This window comes from Netta rufina (assembly GCF_964035555.1).
Source record: "Netta rufina genome assembly, chromosome: 3".
NCBI classification, from domain to species: Eukaryota; Metazoa; Chordata; class Aves; order Anseriformes; family Anatidae; genus Netta; species Netta rufina.
In genome coordinates this window covers 30,448,978-30,464,921 of record NC_140125.1, presented here as the reverse complement: position 1 = coordinate 30,464,921, position 15,944 = coordinate 30,448,978, and the positions used below count along the sequence as shown (strand labels likewise).

General features: G+C 44.0%; 1 protein-coding gene across 1 annotated transcript in view; it reads left to right on the top strand.

Moving 5' to 3' along the window:
• Nucleotides 1-1,888, top strand: part of ADSS2 (adenylosuccinate synthase 2) — a 35,486-nt gene extending 33,598 nt beyond the window's left edge. Inside the window, exon 13 of the mRNA XM_084283581.1 lies at nucleotides 507-1,888. Within this exon, the coding sequence (XP_084139707.1) occupies nucleotides 507-559 (53 nt within the window). The 3' untranslated portion in view covers nucleotides 560-1,888. The remainder of the gene's footprint in view (nucleotides 1-506) is intronic.
• Nucleotides 1,889-15,944: the final 14,056 nt, after the last annotated feature.

Here is a 15,944-nt window from a genome sequence, read left to right as displayed (position 1 = left end):
GGTATAGTAGGGGTTTAGTTCTGCTGCCATTAAAAAAGTCAGTGAGACCACTGGTATGCTTATGTGATGTTAAATATATAAAAAAAAAAAAAAAAGGTCCTAAGCTAACAATTGCTCATTGTTCTTAAGTTTCCTAATTAAGTTTCCTAATAAACCTGGTCTTGTGATCCATCCAAAGCTGGGAGAATGAGATGAGGCAGACCTTTACTTCTTTGTCAGTTTCTGTGTCTTTTTTTTCCTATGATGTCAATGTTGTTGTGTTTTTGGTTTTTTTTATAATGTGAGCCTGAAGACTGACTGTTCTAAGTTACCTGTGAATTCTTTCTTTAAGAAGAGTAGACAAAATTATCGTTTCTTAACCTACTAATAGTATAATATTTTTCTTCATAGACTATAGTGTTTATTTTCTGAAGTATTTAAGATCCTGAGTTTGTATCTTACCTTAAGATAAAGTCTGATCTTGCTTTGTATTATGTATAATACGAGTTTGCTTTTCTCTCCTGCAGTTAAATGGATTGGAGTAGGGAAATCCAGGGAATCAATGATCCAGCTGTTTTAAAGATTTCAGATGCATGGAAGAAAGCACACTCCTCAAAAGACTGCTCATTCTTAAATGCATTGGTAGCCCGCAAAGCAAAGATGTTGGAAAGATAGATTTTTTTTTTTTTTTTTTTTTGCATGGAAAGAAATGCTAGAGTTGATGCCCCTAAATCAATTGCTATTCCTGAAAGAGACTTTAACATGAAACCGTGTCTGTTCTTATTCAGCTGCAAATTCAAGGACATTTGTTGTCATTTGTTGTTCAAGGTGCCATCAGATTTTTTTTTCTATACCTAATATTTACTTCGTAATGTAATTCCTGTTTGAAAATCGAAGGTGTCATTACTTTCATGACTGTTTGTCTTTTGTTATCCTCTCTCTGCTTTTGGCGGTGTTACTTCCCTGAAATTTTAGACAGTAAAATAATGCAGTTTTGCACAGATAGTTTTACATCCTCATTATTTGTATTCCTAAAGCTGTTGTATTCCTTATGGCTGCTCTTGTGAGTGATTAAAGAGAGGGATTCTGATTTTGTAATGCTATAAATGCTGTCTAAATTATTGTGTGATCTGTTTTTTTAAAAAAAAAAAAGTGTGATGCCAAGTTGTTAAGAATGTCCAGCTTTTTTTTAGCTGTATAGCACAGGAAACTTACTCTTTGTAACTCACAGAGGACACTCAAATGTTTACTGCAAAGTGTGCCCAGAAAGTTAGAAAATTGATATTGTAAAAAGTTCATTTGCGATTATTAAAGAACAGTTTTGATATTGAGTTAAATGTTTTATAACGTTACTTCTTTTTTAATTATTTTTTAATTTTAAAATCCCTGTACTTCTCTACTTCCAAAGTGCATGGTTCAGGAAACTGTTACATACTTACAGTTAGGCTGTTGTAGTTTCAGCAAACTAAGCTTTTATTTGTGAGAAGTCTAACGTGTTGATGCCCTTTTAAATTCCTTTTTACAAAACCTATAGAAGATCTTTCTCTGGAGAGCTAACAAAGCACAAACAATTTTGTAATTATAAATTGAAGATGCTTTAGAAATAACAAAGAATATTCCATGTATTTGCCTTAGATGTAGGGAAAACAAGTATTTGCTTTATGACATTGACATATTTTGGTTTATTAGTGTTGTAAAACAATCTAGAATGATTTTCATTTATAACCGCTATGATTTAATACAAAAAAAATCTGATTTTTTGGCAATAACCCATGATTACATATTCCTATTCCAGATTTTTTGACAATGACTTTGTTTCTATACATTATATTGTGGTACTCATGTGCTTCTTTTTCACTCCAAATAAAATTTACTTTTCCTAAAACCAAGTTTGTGTCAGGGTGAGGCAGGGCAGTTCAGTAGATTTCAGCTGTGCAGGTGAATGTAAGAAACTTTTAATGTAAAATAAAAGCTATCGGGCCTTCCATGTTATGTCTTAGATAACCACACGTTGTCTGAAGTTGGGTAGATTTATTGGATTATTTCTGCTTCTGTGGTGGTCAGCACAATGCTTATATTTTCAGGTGGCATCAAATAGGATTCTTTATCACAAGGGGAGGAACAGGAGCGTTGGGCAAAATTACTGACATGTAGGGAGTGTTTTCCTGTTAAATTGTTTGCATGTGACAGAGCAGTTAGCAGGGTGGGTACTTTACTGGCCTGATGTGGAAAGAGGAGGATAACAAACTCTGGAAAATTAACAGGTATGTTGAGAGACCCTTGTATTAGCACTGCATGCAAGCATTGTTCTCAGTAGTTTAAAACAAAAACACAACAAACCACCAACAACAAAAGACCAACTTCATACTTTTTTTTTTTCTGGAAGGGGAGAGGATAGGGACCTAGGGACCTAGTTTTGCTCTCAGCCTCATTGTTTAGGAGAAAACAATCACATTTGTCCCTAGCTAAAGCGAATCATAAATTTGAAATATGTGATGAGAAAGAAGGGTGGTGAGAGAAGAACTGTTACGTATAACTTACAAAGTTCATTTAGAATGTATTAAAAAACAACAACAAAAAAAACCACAGTATTTTCTAGGAGATGGAATAAATCATGAAGTGTGAACCATAGGTAATAATTACAAAGTGTTCTTGTCTTCTATGTAGCTGTAGGAGGAGCTGTCAGTGAAACTACCAGCCCAAGGAATGGGGGCATCATTGGCTCAAGGAGCAGGTAAAATGAGGGAATGCTTTGCTTCTGCAGCAAGGAAATAAAAGAGGGCTTACTTGTTAACTGTCTCACTTCTGGTAAGCAGAAACTTTAAAGTTAAGGCCTGTTTCAATTTTCATACCTTTGTAACTCCATTGTATGAACTACCCTTGTTTTGAGGAATTCATATTCCCAGGTGCGAGAGGGTTTCTAAGCAATATAGCTATGTCCTAAAATTATATGAAGTATTTGTGGAGTTAAAGAAACAAAACAATTGTCTTGGATGCGAGAGTGATTTATGCTCCCCTTCTAAGTTCAGCTGAGATGTCTCTTTCATTCACATGCAGGCCTGGAAGGTTGAAAGCATGCTCTGACCAGTACTTGTCCAGACAGTATGTGGTCCAGGATCTGTTGTTGGTGTGCATTTATTCTCATGACCTGAAACACAGAATTTTTCTCTTTAAGTTTTGGGTGGAACTTGGTATCTGTAAAGCTTATTAGGTTGTCTCTGAATGCCTGTTTTGTGTAAGTTTGCTTATGAGTTAACTCTTGGATTGTTGCACAGCTGCTCTCCTAATGTTGAAAAAAAAAAATAAGGTTATAGAATGGCTAAACCTGGCCTATTTTTTGCCTTTTTTTCTTCCAAATGCTATTTTTCTACCCCTTCTTTCATTTGTACATGTGGGAAAAGAAGTCTTTTGGTCAAGCTGAGATAAATGTCTGGTCACAGCCTGAATGCTGTGGAAACAAGAGCTAAAAGGTAGGAATATTTTCAAGCACTGTATGGTTTGCTCTTGAAGCCATGTTTTGTTCAACAACAGAAGCAAGGGGAGAGCCATTTCATGAAAGAAAAAGAAGAGCAGCCCAGTGCTGTACCAACAGCAGGGTGTTTACTGGTGGCAATGTTTAAGTGGCTCTGAAGGTTTTTATAGTTTCTTTTCAAGCCAAAATACACTGCTTTGCTTCCCCCCAGCACTTCCTGTTTGTGAAGTCAAGAGCCCTTTGGCCTCAAAGGAATTGCCCCAGTCCCCAGCAATAGGCTTTCAATTGTCTATCACAGGCTAGATGAGTGAACTGTAATAAAAGACACAACCTCTGTCCTTAAGCTTGCCATTGAAAAAAAGCAAGTCTGTATTTTTCAGGCCTTTCCTGTATACTCCTTTCCTCTATGAAGTCTCTTCTGTTGTTAGTGTGTAAGGGGATAGGACAGTAGTGTAGGATAGTAACTGATTCTCAACCAAACGCCCCTCTGGCTAAGGGGATGCTTTCAGGAGAGGCAGACTTGGTAGACTTGACAAGGTGTCTGACAGAAAAAGTATTCTGATCTCATGCTGTTCTTGCTTCCACTTAATATTTACGTGGTGATACTCCCAGGCTAGTGCTGTACTGCAGCATTTAGTAACCCTTCTGTCCCTATGGTTTAGCGAGTCTGCTTTGTTAACCTAATGGGAGAGGAAGTGGGGGATGCTTCTGCTTAGCCTTTCCATTTGTATTCCATGTGTAATTGGGTTTTGGTGTGCAGCTAATGGACAAACCCTTCAGATAAAGTGGCAGACAGACATGGTGATGTAATGCATGACAGCTGCTTTTGTCCATCGTTGTCCTGGAAATCTACTTTCTATTAGAAAGATCATAGTTTCCTGTTGCTGTCACAACCAGCTTCCCTAATGAAATGTAATCAAAGGCTTAGCTGGTTTAGAAAAAGTGAAAGGCAAAATGGTTGGGATCGAAGGTGAGGGATAACTCAATCCGCTGAGTTTTCTCCCACCCATACTGCTCCTAGTCTCTGAAAGAGTGAATCTTAATATACCCAGAAGTATAATAATCAAGCTTATCTCTTCTGGTGTATAACAATTTTATGTTATCAAGGTACTCTGCTGCACATAGATACGTACAGACAAGGATGATGCATTATTTTCAGGTACTTAGAATTTTATACCATTCTTTGTTGGTCAGTGTTGCAACTGTGATTGTACACAATGAGCTTACTTTTGATATCACCTGTGAATATCTTTCACATTCAAAGATGTTCAGTACAGCTTTAATCTGATAATTTTCAGTTAAATCCTAATGCTCTTCACTGCCGCTTTAGAACTGTTATATCAAATGTATTAAATCAATGTGTTTTCTTACACTACTCCTTATTTTTTCAGTGATGAATCAATTTGTTCATACATCCAGGTACTGATATACATAGAGTTAAAATATTACTGGCATGTACAGCACGTTTAACTAATAATTTTTAAATAGGAAAATGCACAAGTATCAGTAGCTTGCTTGTTCTCATCCTTTGATTGCCTTCTGTATATTAGAGAGGGAACCAGGATACTTAAGTGTTGGTAGTGAAGAGTGTATGGCTTTGGGGGATAGGTGGCTGCTCTCTTTTGGGGGGGAAAAAAAAGTGAGAGAACACTATTCACTTTTTTTCTCAATGCAATTTAAGTTGGTTAACATTTACAGCAGAGCGAACCTCCCTTGTCCTTGTTTGTCTTATGCCCCTCTTGCCAAGAAAAAAGTAATGTGTACAGCACAGTATGGACGACTTACCTGCACTGAAATAGGGCAAGTCAAATGCTGCCTTGTATGAAGTTTGATTGTACCAGTCACTGGCGGGTTTTCTCGCTATTTTTTGACAATGAACATACTTCCTGAGAGCTGCGTTGTCAAAGTCAGGTTGAAATGGAGTTTCAGCTCTGTAGTTTACTGGAGCTGGCTGCAGTTTACTGAAAGGTCTAGGCAAAAAGTATAAATCATTCTGTAATACCATGCTGACATATGGTATGTAAATACCATGATCCACCCAAAGGGTAGCCAGCATTATAAATGTACTTTCTAATCTCCTGCTGAAATGAGCACTCAGTATAATGCAGCTGTAATCTAATAGATATTAACAGCCTGAGAATGTACAGTAAGACCTTAATAATTCAGTATTGTTCTATTATCTCCATCTGACTTGTAATTAGTATGATAAGGGTTGTGCATCTTGCAGGCAAGCAACTAACTGGATTAGTTTAATATTACTAGATTTTTTTTTAAGCCTTGACTCCTGAATTGAAATAGCCTACAACACTTAAAAAAAAATAAAATAAAATGTGTATACGTGTTTTGAAGTTGGTGTGTAAAACAAATTTTTATGGGGGAAAAGTACCCAACAATTTCTATCGTGGATTCTCAGATACATAATAAATTCAGGACATGCAGCACTTCTCGTATGGCCAAAACCCCTTTGGATGTAATTTTGGTTTACTCTGCCTGGATTCTCTTGTTCCTCTTTTAGGCCAAAGTCATAAAAAATCATTAGAGTTGTTGTGATGTTGCCCACAGTAGGCGTAAACAGGAAAGGCTTATTCCAAAATACCTATGGCTTTACTCTGACACGCCAGCTTACCCTGGAGCTCCTCTGGACGTGTGTGCCTGGTGGACCCGTCCTACTTGCCCAGGGTAGAATCCATAGGCATCCTTCCCAGGGCGAACCACTAAGCTGATAAAGCAAGCAAACAGAAGATAGTGGTGGTATGAGCAGGATCCCGCCCATTCTGTGGAAAAGCAGATTGTCTATGTGGCAGTTATGAATAAGCAAAGAAATATTTTTATGCTAGTGTTGCACTTACTAGGAAATAAGGGAATTAGTTTGATAACAAGGTACAATCTTGCATCTTTTGGAAAAAACAAACAAACAAACAACTGAGCTTGCACATTCATCTGCACGCCTTTACAAAAAGTACCCTTCTGAAGAGGCAGAGTCTCGAGCAGTTTTCTTGTACAACTAACTGAGAGCCTGTGCATGTGCTGTGTGGTTCAGGAGCCTTACCCTGGTGGAAAGATCGGTGCAGGATCCCTTAGCTTGTTTGCAGAGTACGACATGACAAATTCCTACAAACAATGATGTAAAATGTTAATTTTGTTTTTTAAGGAGCTACTGATAGACCTAAAATGACTTGTTAACATGGCTGAATGTACTCATCTCTTATTTTTGGTAGCCAAGGACTACAGGATAGCATACCTATTGGGAATCCCCCATGAAATGAAGAAAAGAACCAATGTACGTGTGTAAAAGTAAAGTACTGCAAAATGCTGCATTTTTGTAGAGATTCTGAGGCTCGTAGACTGAGTTGCACAATATCAGTAGCAGGTCTTAAAATAGAAATAAATGCAGGAACTAGTTAACTTATTTAAATGGTGCTTTATAATTCAGGACAACAGTGCTGCTCTGTGACTCAAAGCAGAATTTCTTTGCAGACTGATTCATTAGATCAGTGGGTCTGATGGTCTGCTCATTTGTCACAATTAAGCAGTAATTTGCTCTACCTCCTGAGGAATGAAATTTGGCTGATACGTATAAAATAGTGACTCACCAGTATTTGGAAAACAAAGTAGATGTTTTCTGTATTTTGTTGCCCATCAGAGTCAGTGAATTATGGTTTGGCCACTCCATGGCAACTACTTCACTGCAGCGTGAATTAATATTGTAGCTTGAGGAGTTTTAAGTTAAAAGCTGTTCTCAGCAGAGATGAGAGTCACAGACTATTGTTTTGAATAGTATTATGGCACTGCTGTCTTAGAAACTCCTTGAATGTGTCCATAGTTTGATTTTTTTTTTTCCTAAAACTAAGAGTAGTGCGTCTTCCACTTAGTTGTAGAGCACTGTGTAAAAACCCCTTATCCAAATCAGTCTACAAAAGAATGTATTTTCATGCTTTAGATAATTTCAGTCAATCTTGGAAAATGTAGCTATACAACATACAAAAGTGACAACTCCAACACTCACACACAATATGAGCTGTTGAGAATCACTGTTATATTTACCAACATTTCCATATCCCTGTCAGCCAGTTCTGCACAACTGTTGTCCTCATCATAGTCAGCAGCACCAACAGAGATTCTTCTCCTTTCCCCGGCTCCTCCCCGTGGGTGATTATTCTTCTCTGGCTTTACCCTTATAGTGACTTTAGTAGGAAGCATTGCTCATATGCTCCTCTTTGAGAAATGAGGGGAGTTGCACATTGCTTCCTTCAACAGGAATTATTTACTCAGGTTGCCAACCCTGTTACCTTGCCAGTGGCAGTGACTGTGTCCCACAGAACTGACAATCTTCCTTCCAGACCTTGGGTTCACTGTCTCTTGGTGTATGCTTTAAAGGCTCTCATCTCAAAAGTTGTCCTCCATCCTGGACACAGCCAGGACCATTTTCAGTATTTGCCAAGTGAGTGCCTAGGTTACAGCTTTCTTTTCTAACTTCTCGTGCATAGCTTCTCTTACAGGTCTTGGAAGCTTTTTAGACATGATGCATTAAACTCAATGTACTGTGAGCAACGTGGCTTTGGTCTGAGCAGACCAGGCACGTAAAGCACAACAGGAACAAGAGAACCTAGGCAGGTTAAGTGATTCATGCAGAGGCCTGCAGGAAGCCTGTGCCAGGCAGGGAAAAGCAATATATCCAAGTGCCAAAGCCGTACAATTAAAATTGTAGGCCCACCTGTAACCTACCTGCCCGTGTTAAATAACGAGCAGCTATTTAAAAATGCCCTCATCCTGTTCTTGAAACTTATCTAACATGGCACACTGAAGGACATGATCCCCTTTTTCAGGATGAAATCCATTCCACTTTCTAGAATCGAGAAAGTCCATCCCAGTAAAGTTTATTTTCCCAAGTGGTATTTCAGTTTACACATCGGGTGAAGATCGAGGCTATCACGTGAACTTTCCTTCCCAAGTTCACACACCGTGGGTTTATGGATGAGACGAATCGCAGAGGGGTGATCAGGCACTGCACAGCCTGTAGGCACAGCGGCGGGGCTGCCTGCCCGGGTTCCATTCCCCTTGTGAAGCTGATGCAACAAAGCCCTTTCCCTCACTGTGCCTGGCTTTGTGATGCTTCTTTTCTTTCAGGTGCTGAAAGGGGAATCCTGTCCTGCTGTGGGTGAAGAGATTAGGCCTGGCACTGTCAGCTTTGCAGATTTGTCTTTGAATGCTGCTGGAGCCAGTTTGCTAGCAGTGTTGTTGTTGACTATGTGCACAATAAAATGAAGGACTGCTGTCATACTGAAGATCATAGAATCACAGACTCAGAGTCACTTAGGTTGGAAGAGACCTCTGAGGTTATGAAGTCCAACCGTTAACCTGGCACTGTCAAGGCTACCACTAAACCATGCCCCTGTGCACTGCATCTACACATCTTTTGAATACCTCCAGATGAGGGTCTAAGGACCCTGGGAGCTGGACAGGGGAGGGGAAGTCTAGTCTACCAGCAAACCTCGTGGAAACTTGTGCCCCTGTACTCCCGACCCACCACTGAGTGCTGCTGGGCTTCAGTGAACTAGGTAGTTGTGTCTTCTGGTCCCTTACTCCTAGGCCTGAGCGTAGGAGCACCTCCTGGCAGCAGGGAGATTTAATAAATTCAAAGGATGAGAAAACACAAAAGGACTGACACAAGGAGCAAGGAGCTCAGGGCTGGATATGGGGTAAACTTTTTTTTTTTTTTGTGTGTGTGTGTGTAATATATTTTAGACCTTCCAGTGCATCTTGCTGTAGACAGAAGGTAAAGCTTTATTTAGGCTTTCCGTAATTAAAGGTGTAGGTGTAGTTTGAGTCTGGAACTTCTTTTATGCACGCTTCTGTCATGTGAGCTACAACCAGCATCTCAGCAGTGAAAGGGGGGGGAGCTCAGGATATCAAGGTGGAGCAGGGAAGAAGGAAGAGCTTTGTTTGCTTCCTGGGACAGACCCTGGAACCAGGGAGAGCCACAAGGGGCCTTCTGGTCAGTGGGGGCCTGGGATGGGAGGGAGGACTCTGCCTTCGCTGGGCCAGGCAGATACTTGAGTAACCTCCTGCCGTGAGACTTTACAACCACACAGAGGATCTGCTCCTCTGTTTTACCATCAGAAAGTTTCCCCTGCTATCCACTCAGATCCTTCCTGCTGCCACGTTAAGCTTGCTGTTTGTTATGTGTTTGGAGGATACATTATTCCCCCTTTCTCAACCTTTTGCTATATCCTGGTATTATTATAATTTTTTTTTTCTTTTTTCCTCAGACTGATCAATCCCAATTTTCTCCTTATTTGCTTGGAGATCTGAGCCTGTTTGTGACTCCCTTGTTTTTCCTCTGTCACTAGGGAGTTGGGACCTGAAAAAAGTCAGTTTGTTCGCTGATGCTTGCAATACTGAGGAGAATGGATAGATGACTGCATATCTTGCATCAAGGAGTCTACTTTTGGATTCCAGCACAATGTTTTCCATCTTTCCAATGCCATAGCTTTGCTGATTTATATTTCATTCCATTTTGCATTTGCTGTCAATACTTTATTTTTGCTTACATGTAGAGCCTTGCCTAGAGCCTCTCTGCATTGCACCTATTTTCCTCAGACCATTTCTCTGCTTTGTTGAAGCCATTTTGAACCATTATCCTGTTCTCTAGCATCCGTGCAGCTCCTCTCAGCTTTGCAACACCTGCATTTTACGAAGTGTATTCTCTTTTCTGTTGCTGACTTCAGTATGAAGAATGTGATCTGTATGGAAACAGCCTCTTGCTGAATGCGTTTTGCTGCTTTGATGGTGAATCACTTTCTGGGATGTGATTTTTTTTCCCTTTTCCTACTCTGCACCTACCCCAGCACAGGTCTACCTAGACCACATTCCTCGCTTGCTCATGAAGGCACCCTGCAAGCCGGAACGTGTTGCTGGTTGAGGTGATACCAGAGGCTTGCTAATACTTGAAGAAAACATCCTGATCTTCATCCTGTGACTGTGCCAGCCTGGTTCCCTTCAGCAGGCAGAGGATGAGCGAGGGGGCGAGGAGGTCCCTGTGGATGTGGCTCTGTGAAGGCCCAGAAAAGCAACAGGCAGCTCCGTGCTGGGCTGGCATGAGGCCTTGGCCTGCTGTTCCCCATGTCCCCTCAGGAGAAAGGTTGGGTTTGCCCACTGGGTAAGGGGTCAGAAGGCAAATACAAACAATGTTTTCATCAATTTCTAACTAATCGTGACTTATTTGTAACTAATGATCAAGCCTAAGGTGGTTGTAGGTTATCTTATCTTGTTAGATGATTTGTTGTACCGCTGCTTTTTGTGTGAGAACATCCTGAGCATACTTGTTCAGTCAGCCGCAGTCCATTAATTAACGTGGATGGCAGCTCTGTGTACTGGGTTGCTGGAAAGCAGTTCCAAAAATCCCGCACATCCTGTACCTGTTACCTTTCCCTCACCTCGGCATCCCCCTGGCTCCACAGTACGTCCAAGGCTGTGGTCACTGCTGGAGAGGCTGCCTCAGCTCTCATCCAGAAATGGGCTGGGAAGGTCAGAGTCAGTCCTTCTATTTTGTAGCCCTTTTATCTTCGGTTTCTCTCCCCTCAGGCAGCACTGTGTGCACCCAGTCACCCTGGCACAGGTGGGGAATTGTTCCCGAAAAGCAGCCATCAGCACTGGAGCTGCAGCACGCTGATGCTGAGGACAAGCACCTGAGCAGTGCCTCTGCAGCCCCAGGATTTGCTGGGCTGGCAGTTTAGCAGAGGAAGAGCGGTCGATAGGTTCAGCACAGCGAGGAAATGCATCAGATGCCCTACAGAAAGCAGCCTGCAAGGTAATTTTCGCAGCCACTCCTGAGGGCAGGTCTGGACTCCGCAAGCTGGGGCTCTCCCCTAGCAGAGCAGAGCACCTGCCCTCGCCTTTGCCGGTGCCCAGCCCGGGGGCTCGGCGTTTGCCGGGTGACAAAGCCAGGCGTGCTTGAGCTGCGCGGGGGCTCAACTTGCCGGAAGAAACCTCACAATTCTTATTTACCAAATTGACAAAATCCTATCATCGCAATTAAGGGGATATGTAATTAACTGTGTCTTAATTACAGCAGCTGCCACTTCATCTGAATGCAGCAATTTGCGGAGAAACCGGGGGAGATGCTTTAAATCCGTGTGTGCAAACAGGGAGAGCGCACACAGCGTCAAGTGCGGGGCTGCCGGGGTGGTGCGGCCGGCCCTGCCCGGAGACACGGGGTGGAAGCAAAGCTTTGCTGCTTGCCACCCTGCAAGGGAACCTGTTGCCTGTGGGTTTTGGAGCATTTTGTTTCACCTTGGCTCCCTCAGCCGAAGAGCTGAGTGTGGGCCAACTTCACGGAGCCCTTGTGGTGCAGAAACATTTGTGAAGAGCATCTTGTTCCTGATCCCAGCCTCTCACGCAGGAGCTCTGGTGGTGCGTGACGAGCTGTGCTGGGCCATGGTGAGCTCATGCTGTTCCCCATGGTGTCAGCCTTCTCAGCTGGAGCATGTTATGGGGACGGGCAGCTCACCCTGTGCCTCTGCACCCACCTGCAGGTACTTCTCCAACCCCTTGGGCAGCACCAGGGTGTGCTTGCAGCTCAGCAGCAGCTCACGGTGAGCTCCAGCCCCAGCGCACAGGCAGGATCTGTGCTACAGAGGGGAAGGGCTCAGGTCCTCTTGGCTCCACAGAGCCACAGACACCATTTGGGCTCCATAGAAGTGTGAACGTGCCCCGTATGTTTTGCACATGAAGCGGGGTCGGGGCAGGAAGAACATCCTGCTGTGCCGGGAGTGCTCCCTGGTTTACTAACCAGCACCTGAACCATTTTCTGAGTGTTTCAGTACCTTGTGTTGCCAGAAAAGATTGTTTTATTAACATGCACATCAAAAACGTGATGTGCCATTGCTATTTAAAAAAGGGCATGAGCTCCCACGGACTACTGTGTGACCAGGCTGTCCCCAGCAAAAGCACTGCTTAGCTGTCTGAAGCGGCCCTCACATCACGCTGCAGGCCTCGAGGCTGCAGTCAACATCATCTCCAGGAAAAGAAAAAGTTAGGCTTGTTAAAACTTGTCTGTACTAATCTTTTAAAAAGCATTTATTCCTAGTGTATTTACACTCTGAATGAGGCTTCACAGGGAAGTTTTGAGAGCATTTCTCTTTCTGTCTGATTTGGGATGGAGTGCCAACCCCATGTTGTTGTTAATAGCAGTTATATTTGCATGGAAACATGCTCTTTGCCTCACTGGCCTTTGAATTTGGCTGCCTACATTTCTAAAAGTGAAATAATAGAGTATTCTGACTCAGTTATTTCCACATCAATTGTCTGTGGTGTTACTGACTGTGCTTTGGGTATGGTCCTACCAGGAGACACTAAAAAAATAAATAATTTTTAAAAAGATGATGATGAAAACAAAGCAGCCTTTCGATTTGTTTAATCCCAGCAGAGCCTGTAGGCAGAAATGATGTGATTTTTGTAGCCACCAAGCACTTCCACTGATGTCGTTTGTGGGCCTCAGTACGGGTGCCAGGCATTTAGCTTCCAGTAACAGGGTTTGAAAACACCACTCAGAGGTTCCCACTTTGTCTGAGTGTCCTCAGCAACAAGCAGAAAAGAAATGTAGGAAATACAGGGCATGAGAAGAACGTTTTTTTCTGCAAGTCTCCTGCTTTGTAGGTGCAGGGTTTCCATGCTGGATGTGCAAAACGTTGCCAGCAGAGCCACCTGGTGAAGACCTCCCCTGCCCTCCCACAGGTTACACGAATCCCGTTTGCTCTCCCACTCATAAAACTGGTGAGACAAATCTGCAGCTGGTCACACTGAGGCAGTTTTCTTCAAACATCTGCTGTGCAGTCAAAAATAGTTGTTTTTTTTTTGACATCAAGGTGTCTGACGGCAGCTCGCGTTCGACTTCCCGGAGGTGGTGTGACGGTGCTGCCGCTCTCCAGAAGTGCTCCCCGCCCGGCTCCTGCTCTTTCAGGGGCTGTGAAGGGATGGGGCCAGGACCCCTGCATCAGGGGGGGGCTTTCTGGCTTTTGCTAATGCGCCCCGCCTCTGACCTGCAGCATCTCTGGTAGCCAAATGCCAGGCCTCTCTCCACACGAGGCCACCGGCTGTGTCAGATCGTGGCATGTGAACAAAGGGCCGGGAGGAACGGGAATGAGATCACCAAATCCATTTGATTTATTCAGGCCTGAGACTGGGTCTTCTGGGTGAAAGTGAGTGCGTTAACCCACTGTGGGAGTTAATTCCTTGCCTAGTAATTATTCAGGCATCATTAAAGCACACATTGTGCTGGAGGTCAAATGAGATTACTCTAAAGAATTTGGAATGGGAAAAATGTTGGTATTTTTTTTCATCAGCCTAAGTGTTTAGTTATCTCAGTGTTTAGCTATTTATATTGAGGCTGTCACTGTGGCATGTCACTGTATAAACACAGGGATGCTCTAAATCTCTTATTATTTTAATGCCATTAATGTTCTTCAGCTGGGAAAAAAAAAAATCCCCCCCCGGATGATAATAGAATAAGTGGCTTAAAGTAAGCAGCAGCTCTGGGAAAGCTGCTGGTGCAGACGCACCCAGGCAGAACGGTGCTGGGCTCTGCATCACCCAGCACCCACGGACCGAGACGGCTCTGCCTTCACCTGCTCCTGCCCCCCAGAAGGCTGCCCTGCACCTGCAAACATGCACGGGAGCATGGCAGTCCAGACCTGCTCCCTGCTTTTTATGTCGAGAGAGAGGAAAGGGGAGCAGCACTGCGTTATTCTCAGCTCTCGCGCCCGAGTGCTACTTTGAGCAGAGCTCCCCTCCGCAGAGGTAGGCTGGGTGCCTCGCTCAAATCATATGCTCTGGCACCAGGGGGGAGAAGCAACACATGGGCTGGATCAAGGAGCATTCTTTTCTTGGCGATTCACAAAGATACAACGTGTAATTGCAGATCCAGACATATGCTGTCCTTACTTCTGAAAAGGAAAATGCTTGGGTAATGGCACCGGGTGGAGGGGGATCCAGGAGCAAACCCAGGGCATACAGAGGAGTCGGCTCCTACCCTGGAGAAACCTGCCTGGCTTTCTGGTTGTAGCAGCTGGGGGATAGGAACTGGAAATTGGAAAACTGGCCCAAATGGTCTGGAAGTGCAGCAAGGTGGTGGGCCCCTGGGGAACATGGGGTGGCTGGGGAGGAAGTCCTAATGCTGAGGGTGTTTCAGTGCTGAGAGGGTCCTGGTGTCTGGCACACTTCTGTGTGGAAGAAAGAGGAAGGGTGAGAGCGTGAGCAGGGCAAATTAGGGACAACAGGCAAGGGAACCGTAAGCATGAAAGAAGCAGCCATACATTTTAGCCTGTGGGTTTCTTAAAGCCTAGAAACAAAGCTTGATGATTGGTCTGCTAGCTCCTTCCAAGTAACTTCTGAACTTTCCAGGCAGCTTGGCTGAGGGTGGTGTTCTCAAAGACATTCAGTTCTCACACTTCTGTTCCTTTGTGAAGAAACATCTGGGAAGAAAAGGTAAGTCCAAACTCACGGGAGCTTGGGTGCAGCGTTAGATAAAGGAGGGAGGTATTGTGAGCACTGCGGCTGCACAAGGAGCACTGCAGAAGCAAAAAGTGGTGCTAGAGGGAGCATGGTGGGCATGGGGAGCAGGACACGCAGTGGTAGGGATCCAAGCCCCATGCATTCACCCACCCAGCAGTAACCACACATAATTCACTTCAGCTTGAATCTGAATCTGCACTACTGTGCCTGGATGGTGCGGGAGGAGAGCACCAAGGTGTGCAGACCCCAGACCAGGAGGAGCTCCCTCCTGCCATCTTCACAATTCCTAGTGAGACAGGCAGGCCTCTGGAGGCGCTTCCAGCCCCACTGGCTGGGAACCTGGCGCACAGCTGAAGGAGCGCGTAGCTGAAAGGCTTTGTTCCTGGCCCATAAAGCAGAGAGTGCTGAATGCCAGGCAGGGATCCAAGCGGCATCACTCATGTTTCAGCCTAGCATGCAGGGGACTGGTTCTGCATGTCGAAGCGGAGATACAGATTGCTGCCTGGGTTTCCACATGTCCTGGTTCAGGCCTTTGCCCTGCAGCAAGGGATCCTTGAACACAGCCATTTCCTAAGGAGGAAACTGTTTGGGACATGGGAGGCACCCTAAGGGTGAAAAGCACGTGGTGCAGCAGCAGGGGAGGTCCTGCTTTTTCACGTGTCTGCATTTCACCTCAGGTGTAAGGGCTGGTCTGTGCCCCAGCTGGGAGCAAGAACCATTGGTAGCCGTGTGCTACCAAGCACCAAAACATAGAAAACTGGGAGCACTTGTGTCCTGGGGTGCCACATGATCAGGTACTGGGGGAACCAGAAGAAGTGTCCTTTGTGGCTGCTTTTGCCTTCTCCCCGGGTTCATCTGGAGCAGCTCCTTGTTGCCTCCCTGTTCATTGACCTAATGGCCTTACACCTCTTATATAATGATTTTGCAGGGTATATCTGGGAATCCCCTAGTCCATCACTTCTTCCCATCTTAGATGACGGTG